Source organism: Hypomesus transpacificus, chromosome 18, assembly GCF_021917145.1.
Source record: "Hypomesus transpacificus isolate Combined female chromosome 18, fHypTra1, whole genome shotgun sequence".
NCBI classification, from domain to species: domain Eukaryota; kingdom Metazoa; phylum Chordata; class Actinopteri; order Osmeriformes; family Osmeridae; genus Hypomesus; species Hypomesus transpacificus.
The window spans coordinates 4,431,740-4,457,866 of NC_061077.1; the positions used below are offsets into that span (position 1 = coordinate 4,431,740).

Here is a 26,127-nt window from a genome sequence, read left to right on the forward strand (position 1 = left end):
CTGCTGGGACACAGACCACCACCTCTACTGCTGGGACACAGACCACCACCTCTACTGCTGGGACACAGACCACCACCTCTACTGCTGGGACACAGACCACCTCTACTGCTGGGACACAGACCACCACCTCTACTGCTGGGACACAGACCACCAGCTCTACTGCTGGGACACAGACCACCACCTCTACTGCTGGGACACAGACCACCAGCTCTACTGCTGGGACACAGACCACCACCTCTACTGCTGGGACACAGACCACCAGCTCTACTGCTGGGACACAGACCACCACCTCTACTGCTGGGACACAGACCACCAGCTCTACTGCTGGGACACAGACCACCACCTCTACTGCTGGGACACAGACCACCAGCTCTACTGCTGGGAAACAGACCACCACCTCTACTGCTGGGACACAGACCACCACCTCTACTGCTGGGACACAGACCACCAGCTCTACTGCTGGGACACAGACCACCACCTCTTCTGCTGGGACACACAAACTCAGCGCTGGCTTCTATAGCACATAAGTTTGTTGCTGTTGCCGTGGTGAAAGTCAAGGTGACAGAGAGAGAGAGAGAGAGAGAGAGAGAGAGAGAAAGAGAGAGTAGAGTGACTCTCTTCCCTGACTACCGATAGACACACAGTCACTCCCCCTCGATGTGTGCTAGTGTTGATCTTAGTCAACACACACGCATAAACCACCAGTATCTGTATCCATCAGCACATTTGTCAGCATCCGATGTCAAACAGGTGTTTTGGAGGAAGAGAAATGAGGTAGGTGAGATAAGACTGACATATCGACATATCAAGAATCTAACCACAAACTGAGAGAGACAGAGTAAAGAGTCAAAAGATAGAGAGAGAGAGAGGGGGGGAGAGAGGAATAGCGGGGTTGATGTGTGGAGGAGGCAGAGGACACACAAGCACACACACAAAGTTAATTAAGGAGGGGGAGTCAGGGTTGGCGTAGGGGGCACGGGGTGGAGGAATTCATTAGAGCGCTGCCCCCTCCTCCAGTGGACAGTGGAGCAGCCAGAGGAGTCAATCAATAACATAGATCTGCTGCTTCCAACAACACACACAGGGAGACGGGGGGATGAGGATGGGGGTGGGGGGGCACCTCTGACCCCATATCCTTCTACTCATCTGTTCATTGGACGAGAGAGGGACCCCGAGCCCGTTTACCCAGCATTCCCTTCACCCATGCAGCTACAGACTGAACATGTCCCCTTCTTAGCAGTTCTACAGTAACCACACACACACACACACACACACACACTCTCCTAGAGTATCTAGACTTTACACAAATACCATTAACATTTCATTACATTTCGCCATTTAGCAGATGCTCTTATCCAGAGCGACTTACAGTAAGTACAGGGACATTCCCCCCAAGGCAAGTAGGGTGAAGTGCCTTGCCCAAGGACACAACGTCATTTGGCACGGCGGGGAATCGATCCGGCAACCTTCTGATTACTAGCCCGACTCCCTCACCGCTGAGCCATCTGACTCCCCATGCATCAATCAGACAGTCTACAGCTGTTGTACAAACATTTGTTGAGGCAGAGAAATTGAAGGTGTTTTATCATCATCCACTTCATGGTACACCAGCATTCAGTAGTTTAAATACGTACTCTAGATAAGGTACCCTACATGAAATGCATGTTGTACTGTAACATGTTTTATGTGAGTTTCAACCTACTGTACTCTTTCTCAGGGCATTAGATGGGTTGCATTACACAGAGACTATAAACATGCATCAATGTCATCTAATCCTGGGTAATCTATGAATTGTACGTACAACATGTGTTACTTACATAAACATGGTGGTCCTGGTTTGACAGATACAATCACTTAATGTACCAGAGATTTGCTAGGCAGCAGGATTTGCATTCTTTTTAATCTGTCTTGCTGTTCCATGTGGTCCATACAGGACTGGGATCAAACTCACGGTCCACACAGTTTATTGTGGCCAGCCACAGTACACAGACTCATTCATACTGCATGATTGATATTTTGGACAGATAATGAATGATCTGTAGCTGCATATAATGTTTTAGACACCCATGCATTATAATAAGTGTGGATTTTACACAATCATGTATGGGTAACCACAATGTTTATGTTCACATGTTCCTTTTACTATGTTTCAAAAGGCAGAAGACTATACACACCGTACAGCGCTTTTCATTTTTCTTTTCATATAAAAGGGTCCGAATAATTTAGATTTCTGCTTTCTGAAGAGATTCTCCGTTTAATTTGGTTGCCATGGTAGCCAGGCACCCTTGGCTTCAACATTTATGCTAAATAAAACACCCATTTAAAAGAAGACACAAATACATGGAATCAGGCTCTTGCTTTGTGTGCTGTGTCTCTTTGTTAGTGTGTGTGTGTGAGTGTGTGTGTGTGTATGTCTGTGAGTGTGTGTGTGTGTGTGTGTGTGTGTGCGCATGTAAGAGTGTGGTGAGCGATGTGGGGGCTTTAGTGTGAAGTTGAGGCAGGGGATGATCAAATTCAAACAAATAAGGTGTGTGTGTGTGTGTGAGAGTGAGCGTGTGTACATCTTCACAGTACACTGCATAAGATGTGTGTGTGAGAGAGACTGTACTATATATCCTTCATTGAGAGTTATAGCTAATGGCCTGTAGATACAGGTTTATGTGCTGTTGTCTCAGACAGTCCAGTATATCTGCCTGGAGCGAGTGTGCTTTACGAGGGGAGTGGTGTTATTAGAGAGTGTGTTTTACCTCAGTAAAGAGGAGGAGTAAGAAAAGGCCTGAAAAGGGAGGGAGGGTCAGCTGACCTGCTTTGACCTCTGACCTTCTGTTCTGCAGCTGAGGCAGTGTGTCAGCGTGTGACTGTGTGTATTTGTGTGCCCCTCCCCTGATGAAAGCAAACACTTTTGTTGTGAGTGGAAGTTGCTGGACAGTGTCATGATCTGGCTCATGATCTTGATGTGCAACAAGCAGCTGAGACAGGACAGAGGAACAATGGAGACAGGCTGACAGGGGGAAAGTGGCAGCGAGTGCACACACGCTTGCTTGAGCGTGCACAGACAAGTGTGTGTGAGCGCCCTTTCTCCTCACACTGATGGCCAGCCAAGGCCAGTCTGGGGCTAAGGTGTGGGGACAATGGACACATGAATGTATGTGTGCGCACACACACACACACATACATCCACTCATACACACTTTTCAGTGGGTTCTGTCAGTCAGTGCACGTGTGTGTACAGTGCATGTTTGTACTGTGTGGTGGGTCAGAATGTGCCCATAGGAGAACAAAGAGAGAGGGAAGGTGGGACCTGCTTCCTCAACACAGCAGAGTTTGGAGAGAGTCAAAGTCATTTCAGTGGAGAAGGGGGAGTGAGGCACTAAAACAGCTCAAGAATTCAGAGGCAATTTAAAAAGCAGTGTGGGAGACGGGAATGAAAACAATGCTGGGTAAAAAGGAGGGAGGATGGAAAGTAAGAGAGGTTGTTATTCTCTCTCTCTCTTTTCCTCCCTCTCCCCTTTCTCTTTTTCCCTCTGTCTCTTTGTCTCTCCCTCTTGTTGTTTTTAGGGACTAGCCAGGCCACAACCTCCGAGAGAGAGATATGGAGGGAGGGTGAAGGGAGGGAGGGAGGGCAAGCATAAATCAAACAGAGCCTGAAGGCTGGAGAGGAGGGAGGGTGAGAGGGAAGAGGAGTGGAGGATGCAAGAGAGAGAGAGAGCCAGGAGAGAGGAGATGGTGGTTATGGTGGTAGCGCTGGGGGGATGAGAGAGTGTGGGTGGGTGGAGAAGTCGAAGGTAGAGGGAGGTGTGTGCGGTGGTGGTGGAAGGGGAGGGGGATGTGGTGATTGTGTGAACGGGTTGAGAGGTGGAGAGAGGGGGATGAGAGAGTGTGGGTGGGTGGGTGATGGTGGGGGGGGAGAAAGGAGAGGTGAAGGGGGGTCACTGAGTGTGGGAGGGTGGGTAAGTGGGGAGTGGAGGACGAGGTTGAGGGAGAGGGTGAGGGGGGGAGGGGGTGGAGAAGGGGGTATGGAGGATTGCTGGGCTCAAGGTAATCTGGGGAGTTAATGCGGCTTAAAGAGACAGAGAGGTGGGGGAGGGAGAGAGAGAAGGAAGAGGGAGGGAGAGAGAGAGGTTAGGGAGGGAGGGAAGGGAGGGTAGAAGGTCAGGAGAGAAGGGTTGAAGGGGGGGGGGGGAGAAAGGTGGGAGGGGGATTGAAAGATAAACAAGGAGGGGTAAGAGACGAAGAAAGCGAAAGGGACAGAGAGAGAGCAAAGGAGAAGAGAGGTAGAAAGAAAAGGAAAGTGTGGGAGGGAGAGAATAATAGGTAAGAGAACGAGGGAGATGGATAGAGTGAGAGGAGTGGAGAGGAGAGAGGGTCAGTCAATGGTATTGGGCATTGGAAAAGAAAGAATGAAAGGAGAAAGAGTGAGAGAGTGTGGGTAGGAGGGAGGTAGAGTCGGAGTGGGGGAGAGGCTGCATGGGGGAAAAGGAATGCAGGGTGGGGAAGGGAAATAGACATGCAGGGCTTTGTGTTAAAGCAAAGGGAAAGCGAGGGAGAGAGAGAGGGAGAGACAGAGATGGGGGGGGGGGCGGGAGGGTTAGCTGGCTAAGCTATGCTGCTGGGCTGTAAGGAGGGAGTGGTGCCCCCAGCCTAGAGCCAGCAGGAAGCAGTCCATAGCTGAACACCCATACTCTGAACACATACACACTAGTGTTCACATCAAATAATAGACCAGACAGACATACGCATACACACAAACACACACACTGACTTCTGTGAGTTGATTTGTGCCAATGTGTGTGTCGGTGTGAATAAGAAGCTATTTGCCATCCACTCTACATCTGTACAATCTCTTAACATGAAGACCGTTTCTCTGTGTCCGTGTGCTTGTATCCTTGGCAACCGGCCCCTGACAATGGAGGGAGCAGTGGCCTAGAAGACTACCCAGCATGGGAGGATGCAGGAGCAGGAGAGAACAACGAGAGGGAGAGGTAGGGGCTACAAGACTGGGAGTCTGAAAATCTGTGTGTGTGTGTGTGTGTGTGTGAGCGTGGGTGTGGGTGTATCGGTGGTAGAGGATGTATGCATATGTCTGACCATGTTAACTCAATGACCCCCCACAGAGACATCACAGTCCTTCACAGACATATTATACCATGCTACTGGAAAAGCTGCTGTTGGAGCATGAACACCACATCACCTAATGACTCTGACAAGAAGAATCATCTCAGTATCATCTGTGTTTCGCACCACGCCAGTTGTCTCTGCACTGAAATAAACTATACTCAGAATACACATAAATACATGTAGATGTGTAGAGAGAGAGTGCAGGTGTATAGAGAATGGGATGGATAGAGGGATGAATAGATAAGAGGACTGCTCTTTGCCCCCCCCCACCCCTGCCAGAGCAGAGCTGGGCCACTGAGATTAATTGCTTATGATCAAATCAGCAGAAGCTGTGCAAATTAAAGAGTCCCATCCCTCTCCCCCTTGCCTCCCCCAGAGCCAATGGACAGCGTGTCACAGGCCACAGCGCTTATTCAAGGCTACAAACGTGTCATTTCCTGTTTCCCCTGAGAGGGGGAGAGAGCGCTCAGGCCTTGAACAAGGAGCAAGGGGTCGGTCAAACGTTCAGACACACACACACACACATGCACGCACACACAGACACACACAATCACAGCTACGGCCCTGAGCGAACAGAGAGTTAAGGCTGACGTCTCCTCCCCCCTGTACTCCGCTCCCTTCCCCCCTCTCTCATTACAGAGCCATTAGAGGGAAGGACAGCATGGGCCCACACGACCCCATCCTAACCCCTGTAACACACCCCAGAGAGACAGGGAGGGAGACAGGGAGGGAGACAGGGAGACGGGGAGACAGGGAGGGAGACAGGGAGGGAGGGAGGGAGGGAGGGAATGCTGGGGGAAAGAGAGACAGACTTGAGATACAGTTGAGAGAAATGAAAATGGAGAGGGGGAGAGGGACCATGAGGAGAGGAGGGAAGAGAGCAAAGGGAGGAGGGGAGAGAGCGAGGGGAGGAGGGGAGAGGACGAGGGGAGGAGGGGAGAGAGCGAGGGCGGAAATAAAGGGTGAGAGGGTGAAAGGGAGAGATGGGGTAACAGCAGGAAAGGGAAAGGACAAGTATGACAAAAGTTACTGAGAAGGGAGTGTCAGAGAAGCATGTGATTCTGGGGAAGAGAGAGGGATGGGGGTGAGGACAGAGAGATGACACAACACAAGTGTCTCTCGGAGAACTACGAGAATGCAGAAGAAGAAAGGGAGAAGAAGCAGGAGTAAGAAGAGGGGGAAGTACGTGCTGTATCCAGACGAAGCTGCACAGAGATATGAGGAGGGTCAAAAGTGTGCAAGAGACAAAGAGAGTGAGAGACAGAAGTAGTTAGGTATAGAGGCGTGTGATAAGTGTGCTGTGACTTTAGGAGAAGGGGATCATTTGGGAGTGGAGGGGAAGACGGCTAGGCTGCTTCCTAAGTTGGACACAGGAATGTGGAGCGGGCGGATCTGAGGGTGTGTGAGTGTGTGTGTGTGTGTGCCAGACAGGAATCCCTAACCCCCACAGACTCATGGCTCCACTTATCAGGGCCGGAGGACAGAGGGATGATGGGGGAGAGTTTGGAGGGGGGGGGGGGGGGGGTTTACCACTCCTTCCCCCCTCCGTCTACCTGCAGCGCTGCCCTTTTATCCTCCTCTACCCAACAGAAAGTCAAACACAAAAACAAACACACAGACACACACAACACAAACAGACCCACACACACACACTAAACCTTGAGGCTGGCTGCCACCGAGGCCAGGGGAACTCTGGGAAGGCCAAGACGTCCAACCGCCTCGCCAGGGCGGCGACAAAGAAAAACAAAACAAGCATTTGAGAAACACACACCGTCCACAGTCCTATCAGTCCTGGGGGATGAAGAACACATACAATCTGTCTTCCCTCTTACATCGGTTCTCTCCACCTAGTTTCTCTCCACTACCCGACTACCAGAACTGGACGACCCCCATCCTGTGCCAGGTGGGTGGAGGTGTCCGGGGTGAAATCAGGCCACACAGACTCCCCCACACATGTCTAAGAGCTGCTGGTATGAGGGTTCAGAGGGTGGAGGGGAGGAGTGGAGAGGGCGGGGTATAGGAGCAGTCTGTGTAGGGGGGCTGGTAGTGGAGTAGTGAGGTTGAGGGGTGGGGGCTGAGGGAGAGAAGCAGTGTACCGTCTTTATTCTAAGAGCTAAATTATATCTAATCGCTCAGACAGCAGCGTTTAACAGTTCAACCCAAAAACCACAATAGTTTAAATGTGGCCTTCACTGGTGATTGAGTCAGTGTGTGTGTTTTTCTGTGACCGTGTGCGGTCAACAAAGTAACACACACGCAAACACTCCGGTCCACACTGCCCACTGTTAGAAGAGAAGGCAGACCAACGTTCTAGTGCTCAAGCACATTAGTCCCCCGTCTATGGGGGGAGCGGGAACGGAAATGGCAGTCTAAAGTGGAGGGGTGGATGGGTGAGAAGAGAGGGAACAAATGGAAATGAAGGACAGACAGTAGCTGCCCAACTGCCAAAAAAACACACGGGCACACAATCCACACGCTTACTAAACAGGGCATACAGTAACTCTCTATTAGCTATCCGACAATAGCAACCGTACTGTACACATACTCTCAAGTCAGCCGAGCCCTCTGTGTCTTTAACACTTCTTCTCTCTGTCAAAAGAAGGGGGAGGGGGGGGGCGGGTGTCTCGCAGAGGAAGGACCAGGAGGGGGGTTGAAAGAGAAAGAGAAGAGCTGAGGGGTGAAGAAGGGAGGTGTAGAAGGGTGACTAGGGGAGAAAGAGCAGAGGAGGGAGGGGGGAGGGAGGGAGAATGAATGTGTTAGAGGAAGGGAGACTTTGCCCTCCAGCAGGAACCCTCCCACGATTGTGTGTGTACTGTATGTGTGTGAGAGTGTGTATGACGGTGTGTGTGTGTTTGTGTTGTGACTCGGCCAAGCTGACACACCCACAGGCAATAGACCTCTATATCCTGTTCATGCTGTCCGTTTGTCCAAACATCCCCACCCCCCATACCCCTTCTCCCTCCCCTGCCCTCCTCACCCCTTTTCCAAACTGGCCAGACTGGGGTAGAGTGTAGGAGGGAGTGGATACAGTAAACAGAACAAAGTAACTCTCCTAAAATAAACAGCAGGGAACGAGGAACTACAATATGCAGAGAAAGAGAGACAGAAAAATCAGTTGAACCAGCCATAGATTAAGAGCACTGTTTCTGCCAGACCTGCCAATCTGATCACTATGGGTTTTGGATTTCTTAAGCCGTAAGATTACAAAAGAAAAGCATCAAAAGTTGTCTAAATTCAGACAACCGACACGCATGTGTTTAGATGAATGTTTTCCTTTCTCTTACTACCTGTCCATGTATCTATGGTGTATCTGGGAAATTTAGGGTTGGTTTACATTTACATTTATTCATTTAGCAGATGCTTTTATCCAAAGTGAGTTCCAGGATTGGTTGATTTTATTTCCCTTTAATCAGAAACAAAAAAGGCAAAAGCCAATTATGCTCTCACTAGATCCTTAAACTAACAAACTAACATAAGTTACATACATGCAATTGAGACCTGAAATTACAGTAAGTTCGATCACATCTCCAGGCTACAGCAGCTGGCTTCAATAAACTACAACAGATTTCATTGTGTGTCATGATAACACCTGCTAATGAATGATGCTACAATCTGTCGGTAGGTCTAATACAACATCGAGATCAAATCCAGAAGAAACATATAGCACCTGTCGTACTTGACAGATATTGCAGAGCAGAATCACAATGGTAGCAAATCATCCCTTCAGAAGAGCAGTGCTATACTGTATCCCATAGCTTCACTAGGAGCACACTGTCCTATACTGTATCCCATAGCTTCACCAGGAGCACACTGTCCTATACTGTATCCCATAGCTTCACTAGGAGCACACTGTCCTATACTGTATCCCATAGCTTCACTAGGAGCACACTGTCCTATACTGTATCCCATAGCTTCACCAGGAGCACACTGTCCTATACTGTATCCCATAGCTTCACTAGGAGCACACTGTCCTATACTGTATCCCATAGCTTCACTAAGAGCACACTGTCCTATACTGTATCCCATAGCTTCACTAGGAGCACACTGTCCTATACTGTATCCCATAGCTTCACTAGGAGCACACTGTCCTATACTGTATCCCATAGCTTCACTAGGAGCACACTGTGCTGGGTACAAGATCCTGGATAGTATCTTTGAACTGTAGTTGTACACATGTATGTGTGTAAGTGTAGTCATGATTGTGCTAGTGTGTGTGTCCTTTTTTTGTGTGCATGTTGCATCTGGGTGTGTATATGTATTTGCATGTGTGTCTGTGTATTTTCAAATGAGAATTTGAACCACGACAGCCCCTGTGCCAACAGGACATCCTGTCAAGGTGTATTCTGGGTAGCTCTAAGAGGTAAGAGATTCATGCTTGGAAAGAGTGTGTTTAGGTGTAATGACATGCAAAAACTGTGCACAAGCATGGGTGTGTGTGGGTGACTGTGTGTGTGTGTGTGTGTGTGTGTGTGTGTGTGTGTGTGTGTGTGTGTGTGAATGTATTGGTGAATGTGTGTGGGCAGGTTTTGGCTCTGGTCCACAGGCCCAGCCCAGGTGCTAGCAGGGTGGGATGGCTAATCTTTAACCCCCACTCCCTCTCCCTCAGCCTTCACTCCTATCCTCCCCTCCCTCTCTGGCCTGTTCCACTGGCAGACTGTTGAGAGGTGGGGGGGTGCTGACGTTTTGGAAAAAGCCATGGTCAGACCTGGGGAGGGGGCTGCTTCCTGTCCAGAGCAGCTCTTTACAGCCAGAGGATTTATAAATAGAGCAGGTGTCAGTGTGTGGAGCATAGACAGACCAACCAACAGAGTCAGAGAAAGATAGACAAATAGAAAGTGTGTGTTTGTGTGCATGACTGTGTGTGTGTCTGTGTTGTGTGTGGGTTTACAGGTGGTGGGTGTGGGGCAAAATTTGCCACATACTCCAGTTTACATCACTATCGTAGATTTTCATTTTTATAAGTGTGACAATAAGAGAAAGAGAGTGTGTGTTCAGTGCATGTGTGTTCAAAATGTGTTGTTTTGCTGGTGGACTGTCCATAATGTCCAGCAGGATGTGAGGTCATACGACAAAGATGGACGGTGGGCGGTGAGAAGTGGTTGGTTACCACGGTGATAATAGAACAGCGGGGGTTTGCTGAGAGAGACAGGAGGCAGAAGAGAGAGAGCCAGAGAGAGACCATAAGAGACAGAAAAGGGGGAGGGAAAGAAAGAATTGGAGAGAAGGGGGAGGGAGAGAGAGGGAGTGTGAGGAAAGAACAGTACTGTAACAGTCTTCCGTCACGACTTCTAACAGAACAAACAGGCATTCAGACGCATTCAAGACTGACACAAAACTGAGGGACAGGGGAGAAGTGTGAGGGAGGGGCAGAGAGGATGGGGGAGTAGGGGAAACCAAGGAGAGGAGGGGGGGGGGGAGAGGGGCACAAACGTCAATAGTGTGGGAGGAAAAGCTGAAATTGTCTACACAGCCAACGGACAGAGAGACAGAGAGGAAGGGGAGGAGGGAGGAGGGGAGGAGGGGAGAGAGAGAACGTCTGTTAAGGAACAAAAAGGAGGCAGGCAGAGAAGGGGTGAGCAAGGGAGCGCTAGAAAGAGTTGAGAAAATACTGTCTAGGGTGGAGAGAACCTGCAACACGATGCTGCCCAACCCAAAACATGACAAGCACTGAGCTGTGAAGAAAGGGGTTAAACATTAAGCCAATTTTTGGAAAATATTAAATCTATTTTGGTTTGATGGGGAGGGAGTGAATTAAGACGAAATATGAGGGTGGCTTATTAAACTGGCAGGAAGAGGAAGAAGAGAAAAGCAGAAAGGTGTGAGTGGGTTGAGGGGGTTGGAATCTGTTCGCTGTGTTTTAAATATTAAACCTATTTCAAGTTTAATGAAGTGCAAATACTATGGGGAGAGTCTTAACTGGAATAGTGAGAGGAAGGGGGTGAAAGGGGGATCCGATTCATTATTTCCAGAGTTCACCTTTACACTGTGGAGACTTGGGGAGAGAACAAAAAAAATGAAAAAAAGTTGAGGAGGAAGTGCAGAGTTGCAGGTCGTATTGAGGACGCCTATCTCACCCCCCCAGATGAGTTGTGCCCCTAACCTCCTTGGCTGTGCGGGCCCCTGGAGGATAACTAGGGGCTACTTCAACAAGACAATACACGCACAGATAAAACTACACATTATGTCTCACACCTAACTCACATTCATTAAAAAAATACTTCTTCTATTAAAAACATTTCACTGGTGCATTTTTCAGAGGTGCTGTCTGTTCCATTTCTGTGAGTGTGTGCATGCCTGCATGTATGCATGCCTGCATGTGTGCATGTCTGTGTAACTAAGGGTTAGGGCTCGGGTGAGAGAAGAATATAAGAGCCAATTATGGGCTTGTTTTTACATCTTTCGCTTGCATGTACAGTACACTGTGCAATCGATGTGCTAGAGCTACAAGGGAAATGGAAAGAAATAAGAATGAGTGTATGTCAAACAGTCCATTGCCAAATTATTGCCAAAAATCCCCCAAGTCAACTGAAAAGGTTAGTGTGGGTTTTTCAGAAAGGAAAAAACCCAACCAATTCTAAGGTTCTTTTTCAGGGACCAAGGAGTCAAGTCTAACCATAAACAGCAATATTAAGTCAGTGACAAGCTAAAATAAGACTACACATTTCCATTAAATTTGACCTTCTTCTAGTGGGCAGATAACATAAACATCTTTCTTCTCTATTAGATGACGTGATGTACGAGGAGTACATTCAACCTGTGTGATCTTCAGCGTTGAGTTCAGGTACACACGTACACTACACACATAGAGAGAGGAGGGGCGGAGAGAGACTGAGATCATGATGATAATCATAATGATATCAGGTCCACAACAGATGTTTGCCAGAGAGAGGAATAGAAAAAAACGAAATCCTAACTCCTCCAGCTGTTCATGTCAACAATGCATAGTCTTTACATGAACGGATGAAATCCCAAGACTATCATTGGTGCCATCATTATTGTAAATGCACAGCATGTAACTCCCAAATGTGTATCATGATCTGCAAAATGTGTAAGAAGGTTTGTAAATATGTCTAAATATTATTGAGTAAATAAATCTTATCTTATAATATGATCCTTGCATAACCCTACAGTGTATAACAGAGTAAATCCAAAGAGTTCCTTAATCAGTCTCTGCAGTGTCATGGGTGGAAAGTGAAGCTCAGAGTCAGAGTGAGACTGTGTCAGCCCCTAGCCAGGAAGAGGAACACAGGATACTTGAACTTGACTACCATTCAACAACAGAGCAACACCTGTAGAACATTGTATGGGGCAGGTTGGGCTTCCCATAGGTAAGTGGGTGTTAACATTGATCTTGTTCTGATAACACAAACTTCAACTAAACTTCCCTTTACAACAACCACTTAACCCTTCCAACCCTCCCCCAGTGTGCCGTCTTACCCTTTTGTAATAAATGAAGCCCCTAACACTGAATACAATTGAATTATATAAGAATGAATATGTATCTACAATGTTTTTACTTGTTTTGTAGTTATGTGGTAGTTAATGTCACCTTAATCTAAAGTGTTGCCATCAATTCTACTCAAATTGTTATCATGTTTAAAAACGTTTTGTGTGTCTTCAGTTTTCGGTTTCATTTTCATTTTAATGTATTGTTTATGCTTTGGTAATATATTAAATGTTTTCAGGTAGTTTGGGCATTTTTCCATTACTGAGGAATGAAGGAATTAATCTAATCTCAGACTGCCCTTCACCGTCTCATCCCCTCTGAAGGACGTCATGGTAGCGCCAGTGGATGCCCCCCCACTACACTCTCCTCCCTCCTCCCTCCACCCTCCTCCCTCTTCCCTCTCACACACACACACCTGCAAAACAAATAGACACACACAAACACACAAAACACACATACACACAAACAACTCCCTTTAACAAACCAACCAAGCACCCCTCGAGACTCACTAAACCTGTTCAGCAGGCCCAGACCCCTTCCCTAAACACATGAACCTACTACACACTCAAACTACAAACTCAAACTACACACTGAAAATACACACTCAAACTACACATTCAAACGTCCTACACACTCAAACACACCAAACACATAATTAACAAGGGTCGTACCGAAACTGACGGTTTTCAATATTGTTAGATTAAGAAAATCTAAAAAAGGCGTGGCTTGTGGTGTTTGTCTTGTAATTAGTCAACAACGCAAACACGACACCACACAGTTTTTCTTTTCTTTTGTTCTTTTTTTGTGAGACCCACTCTGACACTCTCTTAACACACTGCAGTAGTGGCTGACAGTCCCACAGGACAAAACCCTGGTAAAGGTGCCCTTCTCTCGTGTCCTCTGCTCTCCTCACCCTGTCTCTTACTCTAGCAGTCGGAACATGCAGCTTGGTGTACCCTGGAGCAGCTAAATGCCAGTGTTTGGTTGCAGCAACAACTATCTGTACTAGCAGCAACTAGAGACTTCCTCTAACCTTTTATAAACTGTGAGAAAACGTTTCCTGGGTAATGGTAAGATTACTGTGGCAAATGCCAAAACAAACGTTCTGTATTACAACACCATGAATCTGGCCTACCAGCACACTGTTACCATGTAGGAACTTGAGTATGTGTGTCTATCCCTCTTTCATACACCTCTTTCTCTCCCTCTCTGACTGCCCCCCCCCCCCCCTCTCCTTCAGTGGTCCTTCCGTAAACCCCAGAGAGTAGGAGGAGTCTGGGCCAGCAGCGAGGCATCAGTAATCCGTACGATGGCCCAGGTCAATTCAATTATCCTGTTTTCTTTAGCAGTGCCGCGCGTGTGCCCATTTTCCAACCAACTCCCTTAATGCTCCCTGGATTAGCTTCCTTCACTTTTAATGATCTACCTATCGGCGGATGAGGCCTGAAGGCAGACAGACACACACGCGCGACACACAAGCACGCACGCACGGCTAGTAATCGGAAGGTTGCCGGATCGATTCCCCGCCCCGCCAAATGGCGTTGTGTCCTTGGGCAAGGCACTTCACCCTACTTGCCTCGGGGGGAATGTCCCTGTACTTACTGTAAGTCGCTCTGGATAAGAGCGTCTGCTAAATAACTAAATGTAGAATGTAATGTAGATGTTCAGGAATACACTTAACTCTTTCTTCAGGATCAGGAAGATGTTCTGCTACTAAGGTAATTATGTAAGTAAGACTGAATCAAACTTAACACAGGTCAGGGAATCCTGGTGGCTTAATGGAAAGAGGCCTGGGTTAAATTCCAGCCTGGCCCCATTACTGTATGTCAACCCTTCTCTCTCCCTCCATTTCCTACCTTTCTCAAATTTTCCCTATCAAAAAACGAAAGAAAATGCCCCAAAAATGTATTAAAATAAAGCTTAAAATAAAACTTAACACAGTTCAACCAGCTTTATCGTGCCCTTTCAAGAAGCAGATGAATATGAAAGCAGGCAGCAGGCCAGTCCTACCTGGGATATCATGCCCATTGTAGCTCCACCCCGTCACCGCCAGCATGGAGGTCAGTGGAGACCCCGGCCTGCTGTCTCTCTCTCCTTCCACCTGCTGGGTAATGTGCCGTACCGTGTCCTTGTTCTTCCTGTTCTTCCTCCTTCCTGACCCTGAAGGCTGCCACGGCCCCTCCCCTCCTCCACTTCCTGCACCTCCTCCCCCCGGCTCCCCCTGAGCCCCGCCCCCGGCTCCCCCTCTGAGGTGAGAGGAGGACGAGGAAGGGGACACCTGCTCCTCTTTGACGGCGAGGGGTCGGTAGTCGTGGGGCCAGGCGGGCTGGGAGTCGTGGCAGGCCTCCTCCTGACTCTCGTGGCTCTTGGGGGGCTCCTGGTCCTCCTTGCCGTAGGTGCTGCCACCCTCGTGGCAGCTGGCGATGGCCGAGTCGCCGGAGGAGTTGGCGGGGCTGGTGCGTCTGCCCAGCCAGGGGGAGGAGCTGCGGCCCGACATGATGGAGGCCAAAGCTTCTGTCGCCGTCCCTCCCAGGCCTCCTCCTCCTCCTCCTGCTCCTCCCCCCACGCTCCCGTCCATCCCCGCGGCGGCCACAGCGCCCATCTCAAAGTCGACCAGCTCGTCGGCCAGCTCGGAGCGGATGCTGATGTCCAGCGCGGCTTTGATGAAACCGTGGCATGCCTGGACTATATCGGTCATCTGTAGGTAGCTGGCCGCTGACATCACCTCGATCACGTTCTTACTGGTCAGGGCCAGGTGGGCCGAGTACATGAAGTCGAGGATTGCTTTGAAGCCTGTCGCTGTGACAATGTCCAGGTGAGTGACGGTGGTCTGGTGGTGAGGCTCTGCCCCTTTCTTCACCTGACAGAGGATGAAGGGCTGCAGATTAGTATAGATATATGGATATGCTGGCCAGCCACAGCAGGACAGCACTAGCAAAGCAGAAACATGACAAGGAGATTGTAAACAGATCAATTGAAAAGCTGCACTGGGCTAATTTTGCCTTTCTAGAGAGTCTGTATTTGTAGTCGACCAGTCTCCCCTCCACACACACACACGCACACACATACACTCACACACACACACCTGGCAGTAGAGGGTCTTAAAGTAGCGTGAGGAGCCCAGGAGGACGTTCTTGTGGGCCTTGAAGATCTTGCCGTCGACGATGACGCAGGCGTCACACAGGATGCCATGTTGCCGCTGCTCGTTGAGCTCCCGCAGGAGCTGCCGGTAGTGGGACGAGATCTCCATGTCCTCCTTCCTGTTGTTCATCTGGGTAGCTGTCCGTTAGCCTCTCCTCCACACAGTCTGAAGGAGACGGGAGAGAGAGCCGGGTCATGAGGTGGAGGGAGGGGGAAGGGATTGAAATTTCCCCCAAATGACATATAATGTCAACAAATACTTGCCATGCTGTATATGGACATCCCTTAACATATTAATGTGTAGCTACTGTATACCTTCAGTAAAGACATCTTTCTAAACACCGAGCAGTGCTGTATATATCCCAATAAATGCCTTGAATAAATACTGTCTATAAAATTAATAATGATGGTGATGAAATGTAATGTATGTATGTGTGTCTGTGCAAGGAAAAAAAGCTGTCTTGGTGAAATGGAAATTTCCTTTCAGAATGCAATTTCTTTACTACTTTTTTCCCATTGAAATATGTTTTCTACACACTGCATGAAACAGATTTGCACACACACACACACGCAAACATACAAACACACAATTCTACAGGAATGGAATGAATGCGAGGGGAAGAAGACGGGATAGAGGGAGAGGGTGAGAAAGGAGACTGAGAGGATTGAAAAGGACAAAGTGGATCACCGTGCTGTTACAATAGCAGAGTAGTGTGTGTACGTAGACGGAAACAAAGGAAAAGCACACACACACACACTCACAGCACATTATCTGGAATATTAGTGGCCGCTGCTCCGGCTCTCGTCTCAGCGAGGGCTAAATCGCGGGGACACGGAGTGTTACAAAAACGCAGCAGTGATTTGTTTTGGGAACGCCACGGCTGTCAGCTCTCATTGGCTGTCCCAGGAGACGACAGCTCCAATTGGCCGAGGTGACAGCAGCGTTTGCTCGAGGGCCGGCACACTTCAGGTCATGTTTAGGAAAGCTGTGTTCAACCTGATGGCTTGTAAGATCAGATAAATCCTGTGTGTCTTCCATGTCCTCTTGGACAAACACACCTCCCTGACTGACGAGGGGCTGGCTGGGGGGCCGTGCCACAGTGCTGAGATCCTTCACTCCAAAACTGTTGTGGATCTCTGCCACGTGCTGCTGCTGCCAGGCAGCCTTTAACCGGGCTCTGCTGTTCCTGAAGGCAAGTTGAGGAAGAGGAAAAAGTGAGAAGAAACTTGTTGTCCCTGAAAAGGCCGCTTTTGACACAACTCAGTTTGTCCCTCGTCTCAAACGGTGGTTGAGACTCTATTGAGAGTCCAACCTTGAGATATTCCTCCTTTTCTCTCTTTCACTGATGGATGTATTGAACGGAGTCACCTCTCACCTCAGAAGACATGCTTTTAAGGACTCATGCACAATGATGCCCTTCTACTTCTCTCCCTTCTTTCTTTCTTTCACATCCAGTCATCTTATTTTTTCACCAAAAGCCAAGAACATTTATCTTCAGCAAGCTGCATACAATTGGCAATTTGACCCTTTGAACATTGTAGAGCAAAGAAAAGTGTATCTGCCTGCTAGAAAGAGACCTGTCTTCCTGTCTTTCTAAAGACAACTACAGGAAAACTCAAACGCCATAGCAGTGCTGGGTTCGAGTGTGTGACCTGAATTACTGGATCATACTCTACTGTCCCCTACATGTGCGTACATGCCAGCTTCCTCCCAGGAGCCAGGGGATGGTAGAGTGGATATTGATTATCTCTGTTACTATCTCACCCTCCACCTCACACTGTTACACACAATGATGAGTGGCTCGAGGGTACACATTTCTTGGTAGTGTGTAAAGTCACTGAGATTCCAGGGAGTGTGAATGTGTGTGTGTGTGTGTGTGTGTGTGTTAAGGGGGTTGTGAAACAATGCTTTAAATTGAAAGACAATTTAAACAATGAGATGCTGAGGGAAAAAAAGAATATAAAAGAGAATGGGTGAGAGAGAGAGAGAGAGAGAGAGAGAGAGAGAGAGAGAGAGAGAGAGAGAGCAAATAAAGAAGAGAAAGAGGGAACACTAATCAGATTTGCTGCTTCAGTAGGCCCAGAGAGAGAGAGAGAGTTTGACGGAGGGAAAAAAATAACTTTAATGGAGTACCCATCCATTTGACCTCTGAACTCGTTTGGGTCGTTTGTCTAATTGGCTGGTTTAATTTACCCCCCCCCCCCCCCCCCCCCCCCCCCCATCCCCTGCAGTCATGGACCCTGAGCTCCAAAGGAACAATGTCAATACTCTTACCCCCCAACATACCATTCCCACCCAAAACACTATATTACTGCCCTGGCCTGTACCCCCAGCCTAGCTGTGTACTATGAACACCAACCATGTAGAGAAACCCCAGGTACAGTGTGCTTGGCTGTAGTGTTGCTGATACCTGCTGTGGTGGTTTGAGAGGAGGAGAATGTTCCTATCAAAATGAATAATACATCCACGTTCATGTAACAAGCGGGGTGGATACAGATAGACAGAGAAAGAAAGAGAGAGAGAGAGAGAGAGAGAGAGAAAGACAGACAGAGAGAGAAAGAGAGAGAGAGAGAGAGAGAGAGAGAGAGAGAGAGAGAGAGAGAGAGAGAGAGAGAGAGAGAGAGAGAGAGAGAGAGAGAGAGACAAAGAGAATGAGAAGGAATGTACCAATAGACACGCAAGGCCACAGATGCTAAAACTTTCTTTTAGAGGAATAGTTAAGCCAAAAGGTTATAATTTTATTACTAAAGGACAAAAGAGATATCTTCAGAATGGCATGCAAACAGTGTGTGTATGTCTCTATGTGTGTGTTTGTGTGTGTGTGTATGTGGTCAGGGCCGTTTGGCACACTCAGGGTTCAGTAAAGCGTGCCACCACAGTTTGAAGTCCTTGTCACCCTTGTGAGGCCAAATGAGAAGTGACTACCCTCCTAAAGCCACAACCCCCACTCCACAACCCCTTCTCTGATCACACACAAACACAAATCACAAACACACACCTAGCCCTAGCGCCATCACATCAAACACATACACAAAATGTGTCCTGATCGTGTCACAACAACGGGACTTTGGGCCTAAACCAAACAACTAAGAACAAGAGACAGAGAGATGTGATGGAGTGAGAGAATGGGCCTCAGCCTTCCTGTCCTCTTTAGACGTTCTGTCGCTCCTAGCAAGCAGGACACCATCGTGACCTGAGAGGATATGGGGAGACAAATATGGAGCCCAGGAGAAAGAGAGAAGAAGAAAGAGACGGAGAAAGAGAGAGAGACAGAGGGAGAAGTGCTGTAGAAGGACCTTCAGTGAGAAGTTGTGCTTGCATCACTTTGACTCCGGGGCAGCCAGCATTTTTTAAACAGCTTTCCTTCCACTCAACTGGGCATCAGGGCCCATTATCCTGGACTTAATCCCCAATCCCACGGAGTTGGCACACGTACGGCACAGCCAGAGTGGCTGCCTGTCAACACAACAGGCACGGGACAAAAATACTCTCTCTCTGTCTTCTTCACTCTTTCTCAATCTCTCTCTCTCTTTCTCTCTCTGTCTCTTTGTTCCTGTTTATGCACGTCATTGCACACACAAATACAGAAAAGCATGTAACTCAACAAAAAAAAAGAGTGAAATATAAATGTTGAACAGGGTTTTTCTCCTTCCTCTGTTGACTGAGTGAGACTCTGGAAAAGACCTATTTTCTTATCTGTTCCTGTCGCCTCCCTCCCTCCCTGTCTCTGACCTGGGTGTGAAGGGGAGAGGACAACCTCAATTGACACTAGGTGGGGGCCAGAGTGGATCCAGGAGGCTTAGAGAGACTTACTGTCTCATCTACTCCACGTAACCTTCCTGAACTTTACCTCACTTTACCTCTTCACCTCTCCCAAGCACACTCTCCAGCACATTCTCCTCACCTCAGTGTACCTGCTGGACCCTGTTTGGTTCTGTTGACTGTCCCATGACTGTCTGGGTTTACCCATCTTGTTTCTCCCTCCCTTTATATATCTCTGTCCATTCCTTGACCACAGCAGCCCTCTGGTAAACTAAGCCTGATCCACGCGTCTGAGATCAGCTGGGATGAGCCAAGGGTGACAGAAATAGGTGTGACATGAGGATAGAAGTGTGTTCGGTGAGTGTACAGGATAACATAGAGCTGACCTAACCTGACCTTATGGTAGGTGAGGAGACAGGAGGGAGGGGTTAGATACTGTGCAACCTCCCACCTCAACTTCTTCCTGCAGTAGAGTTTTCCTTTACCTCTCTGTCTCTTCTGTCACTCTCTGTCTTCCTCTCCCCCTCCGTCCCTCTGTGTCTTTCAGACTCTTTCCCTCCATTTCTTTCTTTTTCCTATTTCTCTCTTTTGCTCCCTTTCTCTTTCCCTCCAAACATCTGCTTCTCTCTCTCCCTCCTTTTTTCTTTCTCTCCCTCCATCTCTTCCTGTCCTTTCTCTCTCCCTCTCCCTCCCTCTCTCTCTCTCTCTCTCTCTCTCTCTCTCTCTCTCTCTCTCTCTCTCTCTCTCTCTCTCTCTCTCTCTCTCTCTCTCTCTCTCCCCTCTATGTGGTTTCTGGGCTAGCGTGTGTCCCCCAGGCCCTACAGCCAGTCAAGTCTCCCATGGTGACTCCCTAGCTGACGACCCGGGGCTTAGCCTAAATTCTCTCTCTATTAAAAGCTGTGAAAAGCAAATAATGAACCATCTCATTACCACTGTCGGAGAATCAAACCGGACGGGGGAGGGAGGGAGGTGGGGCGGGGGGTTGGAGACAGGGAAGGGAGGAGATGAAGGAATGGGGGAAGGGAGGGAAGGGGGGAGGTGAGAGGACAGAATAGGAGGGTGGTAGATAGCGGAGTGAAGGGAGGGGACAGAACGATAAATGAGAGAGGAAGGGAGGAGAGGATGAAAGGAGGGAGGGTGAGATGAGGGGAAGGGAACAGATAACCCAACAGAGAGTCTTTTGTCTGAGAAGTGTTGATGCTACACACAGACCAGCTGGGATTGGCTGCTTAACCAAACAGGGGTGGCGCCCATATAAGTGTTGGGGGATGACCAGTGAGCTGTCACTCCAATGTTAAAGCCTTTCGACACACTAAAATGTATCAACTGTCAATAAAATGGAACTATTTATGTATTTATTCTATAGTTTATTACACCTGTTCATCACAACACAAGTTTCCATTCAAATTCTGTCTGGGAAGTGGTTTCAGTGCCCTTAAAATAAGAATCTCACAAAGATACGTCATGTTGAAACTACCCACTGGTTGTCTGTTAAACAAGCTACATGTAGCAGTGGCACCATTGCTGACCAGCGCAAGGGAAGTGAGAAAGACCTACTGCAGTAGCTGCATCTGTATTTGGTCATGCCGGTGACAATTTGTGTAGGTCTGTGGGTGGGGCGAGCACATTTGCCATATACATCATGATGTGTGGTCGCGACTCAAGCCCACATAAAAAATTTGGGTCCATGTTTTAATCTGAGACCAAAACTCCCCTTCTCTTCTTCTAGTTCATCATCCACCTCCCTCTCCCGTCATCTCACCTCCTACCTCTCTCTCCTCCTCCTCCTCCTCTCCCTTCAACTTCAGTTTTACTCCATTTCTGGTGTCTTCACCAAGAACAGCGAGTCCGTTTTTAGCGGTACCAAATGGCACAGTGGCTATCATGATGACTCCCTAGGACACACGACTCACATTTAACACCTTCCTGGAGCTCTCACTGCCAGTTGCTGTGTACATGATGTGTGTGTGTGTGTGTGTACATGATGTGTGTGTGTGTACATGATGTGTGTGTGTGTGTGTGTACATGATGTGTATGTGTACATAATGTGTGTGTACATAATGTGTGTGTGTGTGCATGCGTGCATTCTTTCACACCTCCTGTATCTTACATCATGAGAGGTGTCGCCATAAAACAGCAGCCTCTGACAACGTCACCCATGTGGCTTTGCCTGATGGAATGAGACAGAATTACAGACACGCACAAGCACGCGCACACACATTCAAAGCTGCTCAATGGTCTTGAAAACTGTCAACACAACAGCGCACAGATACAAAACTTTCAGAAAGATCTTTCTCCTAGAGGTTGAGCATCAAAACATCAGTCTAGGTTTCAAGATACATAAATATAGTAAATGGTTTGGCGTTTTGTGACAAAGGGGACCAAAAGTCAGTTATAAACCATTAAAACACTGATCACACTGAAGTGATATAAGTGTATGTTTTGTGTGTGAGGGTGTGAGAGTGAGTGACTGATGGTGACTCACTGCTGGTGGCCAGTCACTGCTGCCAAGGCGAGTATCTAAAGTGTGCACGCATGGGTACATGCATGTGTGTGCGTTGGCGTGACTGTCGCACGGTCACAGAGCAAACAGAGGCATCTTTCTGAAATCCACACTGGGCCATGGCTTACACTGAGCTTACGCAAAGAAGGGAGTAAAAACCCACAGCTTAGCCTTGTACTCACGAGTGCAGCCACACCCTCCTTCCCCCTCTGCAAATATTATTACTGACTGCCCTCCCTGCACTCACACTTAATCCAATTTACCAACACTCCATACAACACACAAAAACCTACATTTGCCTAATATTCAATTTCCCTCAGACTTGCAATGGGTGGTATGTATGAGGAACCATTAAAATAATAAGTGAACGCAAATATACAACTGGTGAGTCACATGACTGGTGTAACCTCAGTTAGCCTAAATTCAGTTGAGATGTTTATACAACGACCTAGCAGCAGGTTTGATGATGCATTTTGCCGTCTGGCTTGGACTCGGCAGTCTTTCATTAACTTGATCAATGAACTGATGAGTCGGAGTGCTTCTGTTCTACTGTCCTTCAACAGGGAGAAAAAAGAAGGGAAGATAAAGGGAGAACAAATTCAGGAGTAGCTAAATATAGGGAGTCTCACACCTTTTGGAGTCGAAAAGGAGACAGAAAGAGGGTGCAAGAGAGAAGGTAAGAGAGAGAGCAAGAGAGAGAAGGGAAAAGAGAGAGGGAGGGAGAAAAGGGAAGGAGAGTGAGTGAGTGACTGAGTGAGTGATTGAGCGAGTGAGTGAACGTATGAGAGATGGAGCTTAATTGCTTTGAAGGACTTTACCAATGTTACCATAGAGATCGATCACCTGCTTCAATTGGTTTCTCATAATGTAGCTGTTTGGTGTCAGTGAGCTTAAGAGGAGGAGGACTCTGAAATAGATACTAAATCTATACTGTACTTCTGCAAAAACACATTTATAACAGTTATGTGTGTGCAACACAAAGTACACACTACATAGAAATTGTCGGTACAGTTTCCAAAAACACCCTGAAGTTTGTCTGTCATCTGAATGTTCCTGAATGTTAGGTGAATACCTGTGTTTTTCCCAAAGAGCACAGTTTTTGTTTGAGTGATTGATGGAGTGAGATGGTCCACCAGACAAATGTTTCACCTTTCTACTCTTTTCTCCTGTCTTCTCTCCTGACAATCCTCTCTCTCTCTCTCTCTCTCTCTCCCTCTCTCTCTCTCTCTCTCTCTCTCGTCTCAGTGTGCATTCACCAAAGCGGTTTGACGTCTGATTGTCACCTGCTGACTAACATGAATGGCTTTCATTGCTAAGGGGCCTGTGGAGACGTGGTCCCTTGTTTTCTATTAGGATGGAAACAAACTGTGGAGCTAACTACTGGAGCACTGAGCCCAGTGAAAGAAAGAGACAGAAAAAAGAGAGAGAGAGAATGGTAGACAAGAGCAGAGATGGACAGAGAGACAAGGGGAGACAAGGGGAAAGAAAGGACTGTGATATAAAAAAGAGAGGAGGGAAAAGAGAGAGGAAAGAGAGATAGAGAGAAAGAGAGAGAGAGAGAGAGAGAGAGAGAGAGAGGGAGAGAGAGAGAGAGAGAGAGAGAGAGAGAGAAAGACTTGTGCCATCCCCTAAAGACAAAGGCCCACTGTGTAACTCTTGTGATCATGGTCGCAGTCGCTAAAGACAACGCCCACCTTGGAAGCCTACATTTAAAGAAGTCACACATTCCGAAAGTCTGAAGCAGTGGCAGTATCAGGTGTCTGACCAACACCAAGTGCTGAGCCAGCACTAAGCATCAGCCATGACACACCACAAGCACCAAGCACCAAAACAAGGAGAGAGGGGGGGGGTGGAATGAGAGAAAGGTGAGAAGAGACAAAACTTTTGAAAAAAAGACATGGACAATAAAAAGTGGAGAAGAACAGAATAGAGGGAGAGAAGAAGAGGTTAATAGAGGAGAATAGCGTGAGGTGAGTCTTGCCAACTAACCCAAATCATTCACAGAGCGCTGAGGGAACAACATGTCAGGTGACAAAGAGGCTTCCGTCTCTCTGGCCGTCAGAGCTGGCGAGAGGCTCTGGGGGTCACCACCAGAAAGGGGATATGAACTCTACTCACTTCTGTATGGATGGGTCTGCACCTGAACAGGCTTTTCTAAACACACGCACACGCTCACACACACAAATCGAGGAACTAAAACAGTGAGAACAAAGGATACAGTGTTTGATAGAAATATTTACCTTAAGAGGAAAATGTGCCATGAACAACTAGGGTGACCCGGATTCACCTCTAACTCAGCACCACCTGGTGACTGAGAGTAAGGGCAGTTAAGGAGATGATTGTGTAGCTTCCGACTGAGTCCACTGACACAGAGGGGAATGTGAGGATGACATTGGTGCCAGTACTAAGAAATGAGAAAGGGAGCAGAGGAAGGGTAAAAATGAGAAAGGGAGCAGAGGAAGGGTAAAAATGAGAAAGGGAGTAGGGAAAGCCACAGGAGGCACCTGGCCCACTTAGAGAAGTGGAGGGGTGGAGGAGGAGCAGGAGGAGGAGGAGGAAGAGGAGGAGGAGGAGGAAGAGATGTAGAAGGAGGTATGTAAGAGGGGTGGAGAAGTGGAGTTAGGGTGGATATTGAGAGGAGAGAGAAAAAAGTGAGGAGTGAAGATAGAGAGGACAGAGGTCATAGAAAGTGAGGATGAAGAGATGAGGGGCAGGATTACGGTGGGAGTTGGGGTGAGGGTAGAGGGTGAAGAAGGAAATCAATTGGGAAGGGGGAGGGGGAGGTGATTAAACAAGATGAAGGATAGGAGAGGTGGATGTGGGGGAGGGGTGGAGAACCAAGGCAACAGGAGACGACAAGTGGAGAGGCAGGAGAGAGGACAAGGTGAGGAGATGAAACAGTCCTGATAGCAGGACAGACTTCATTTGTTGTGATAACAGCTCTTAAAAATTGTGAATAACCAACTTATAATGGACCAATGTTGGTTCAAACTATTTCTCACATTGCATTTGAGTATCCATCTCACTCATTTTTCACTAATACCACCCACAGTCCTCACTGCACCTTACATCAATGAATATTTCATATCCTGATGGCACTTTTAAGGGAAAACTAATTAACAAATCCAAGTTGATCTGGCATTACTAGAATCAGGCCAATTAAAAGCGGGAGCCTACTGTACATGTTAATGGCAGCGAAGTGGAATAATTGTATGCTGAGCAGGGGAGAGAATGTTAAACAGGCCTTGTTAGCAGCACTTTAGCACTCTAACCTGAACCCATGGCTGTATTACAAACCTCTCCATAGCCAGCTAATGCAGGGTATACATCACATACACACATGCATACATCCACACACACACCACACACACGCACACACACACACACACACACACACACATACGTACAGGCGCACTTTGACATTTAAGACATCTGTCCATTAGGTATACTTCAGTGCCAGGGTCAGGCCTATACCATAGGTTGGTGTCAACTGCATCTCAACTGGCGAAAAATGTTGTAAAATGAATGCATCCTAATGAAGTGTTCAAACTCAAAGCACTGTATTTTACAGCAAAGCCTGAGGCAGAAAGTCTGAGCCCTGCCATGCTGAACACAGAGTGATATATTCTCTTGCCAGAATGTATGAGGTTGGTATTACTGTAGTGAGGTGCTGTTACTGCAGCCAGGTTCACTGTGGTTTGGTGGAGAAGAAAGGTGTTAGTATTGCTTGAGTCCTTCCAAGCCTTTCTCTGTGTGTTTTTCTAGAGTGAAGTTTAGATTGAGAGAGACTGCATTGACACAGACAGACTAAACTGTGCCATGTAAAGAAGGAGAAAGAGTATTGTGTAGTACGATGCATGCAGGGTGGACATTTCATCTGGGGTGTGTGTTTGTGTGTGTTTGTGTGTGTGTGTGTCTGTCTCAGTCTCTCACTACCTACCACACCTGAGCTTTGATATGGAAATATCGTGTCTGCCAAAGCCTGAAGGCTAGTTGACTGTTTCTAAAGATGCATTTGCTCAAAGGCACTCCATTTCTCATCAAATGCTCATGCAGTATTCTCTGTAGTATCATCTCTACAAGAAAATAATCGCTGTGCAATATAGCCACCTTAAACCCACAGTATAGACATGGAGCCTATAGGAGCCATGCATG

The 26,127-nt window shown here is 47.8% G+C and overlaps 1 protein-coding gene across 3 annotated transcripts in view; it reads right to left on the reverse strand.

The window, feature by feature from the left end:
• zbtb46 (zinc finger and BTB domain containing 46) overlaps positions 1–26,077 on the reverse strand; it is a 39,168-nt gene extending 13,091 nt beyond the window's left edge. For 2 of the 3 annotated variants that reach the window (XR_006957556.1, XM_047040052.1), the window contains exons 1-2: positions 15,651–15,872; positions 14,576–15,425 (exon numbers count right to left, since the gene is read on the reverse strand). Coding sequence is in view for 2 of the 3 variants with exons in the window: in XM_047040052.1 (XP_046896008.1) it covers positions 14,576–15,425; positions 15,651–15,836 (1,036 nt within the window). In the remaining variant the exon portion in view is untranslated. Of the gene's footprint in view, positions 1–14,575; positions 15,426–15,650; positions 15,873–24,212 lie in introns of those variants that run through there. The other variant, XM_047040050.1, reaches the window with a different exon arrangement.
• Positions 26,078–26,127: the final 50 nt, after the last annotated feature.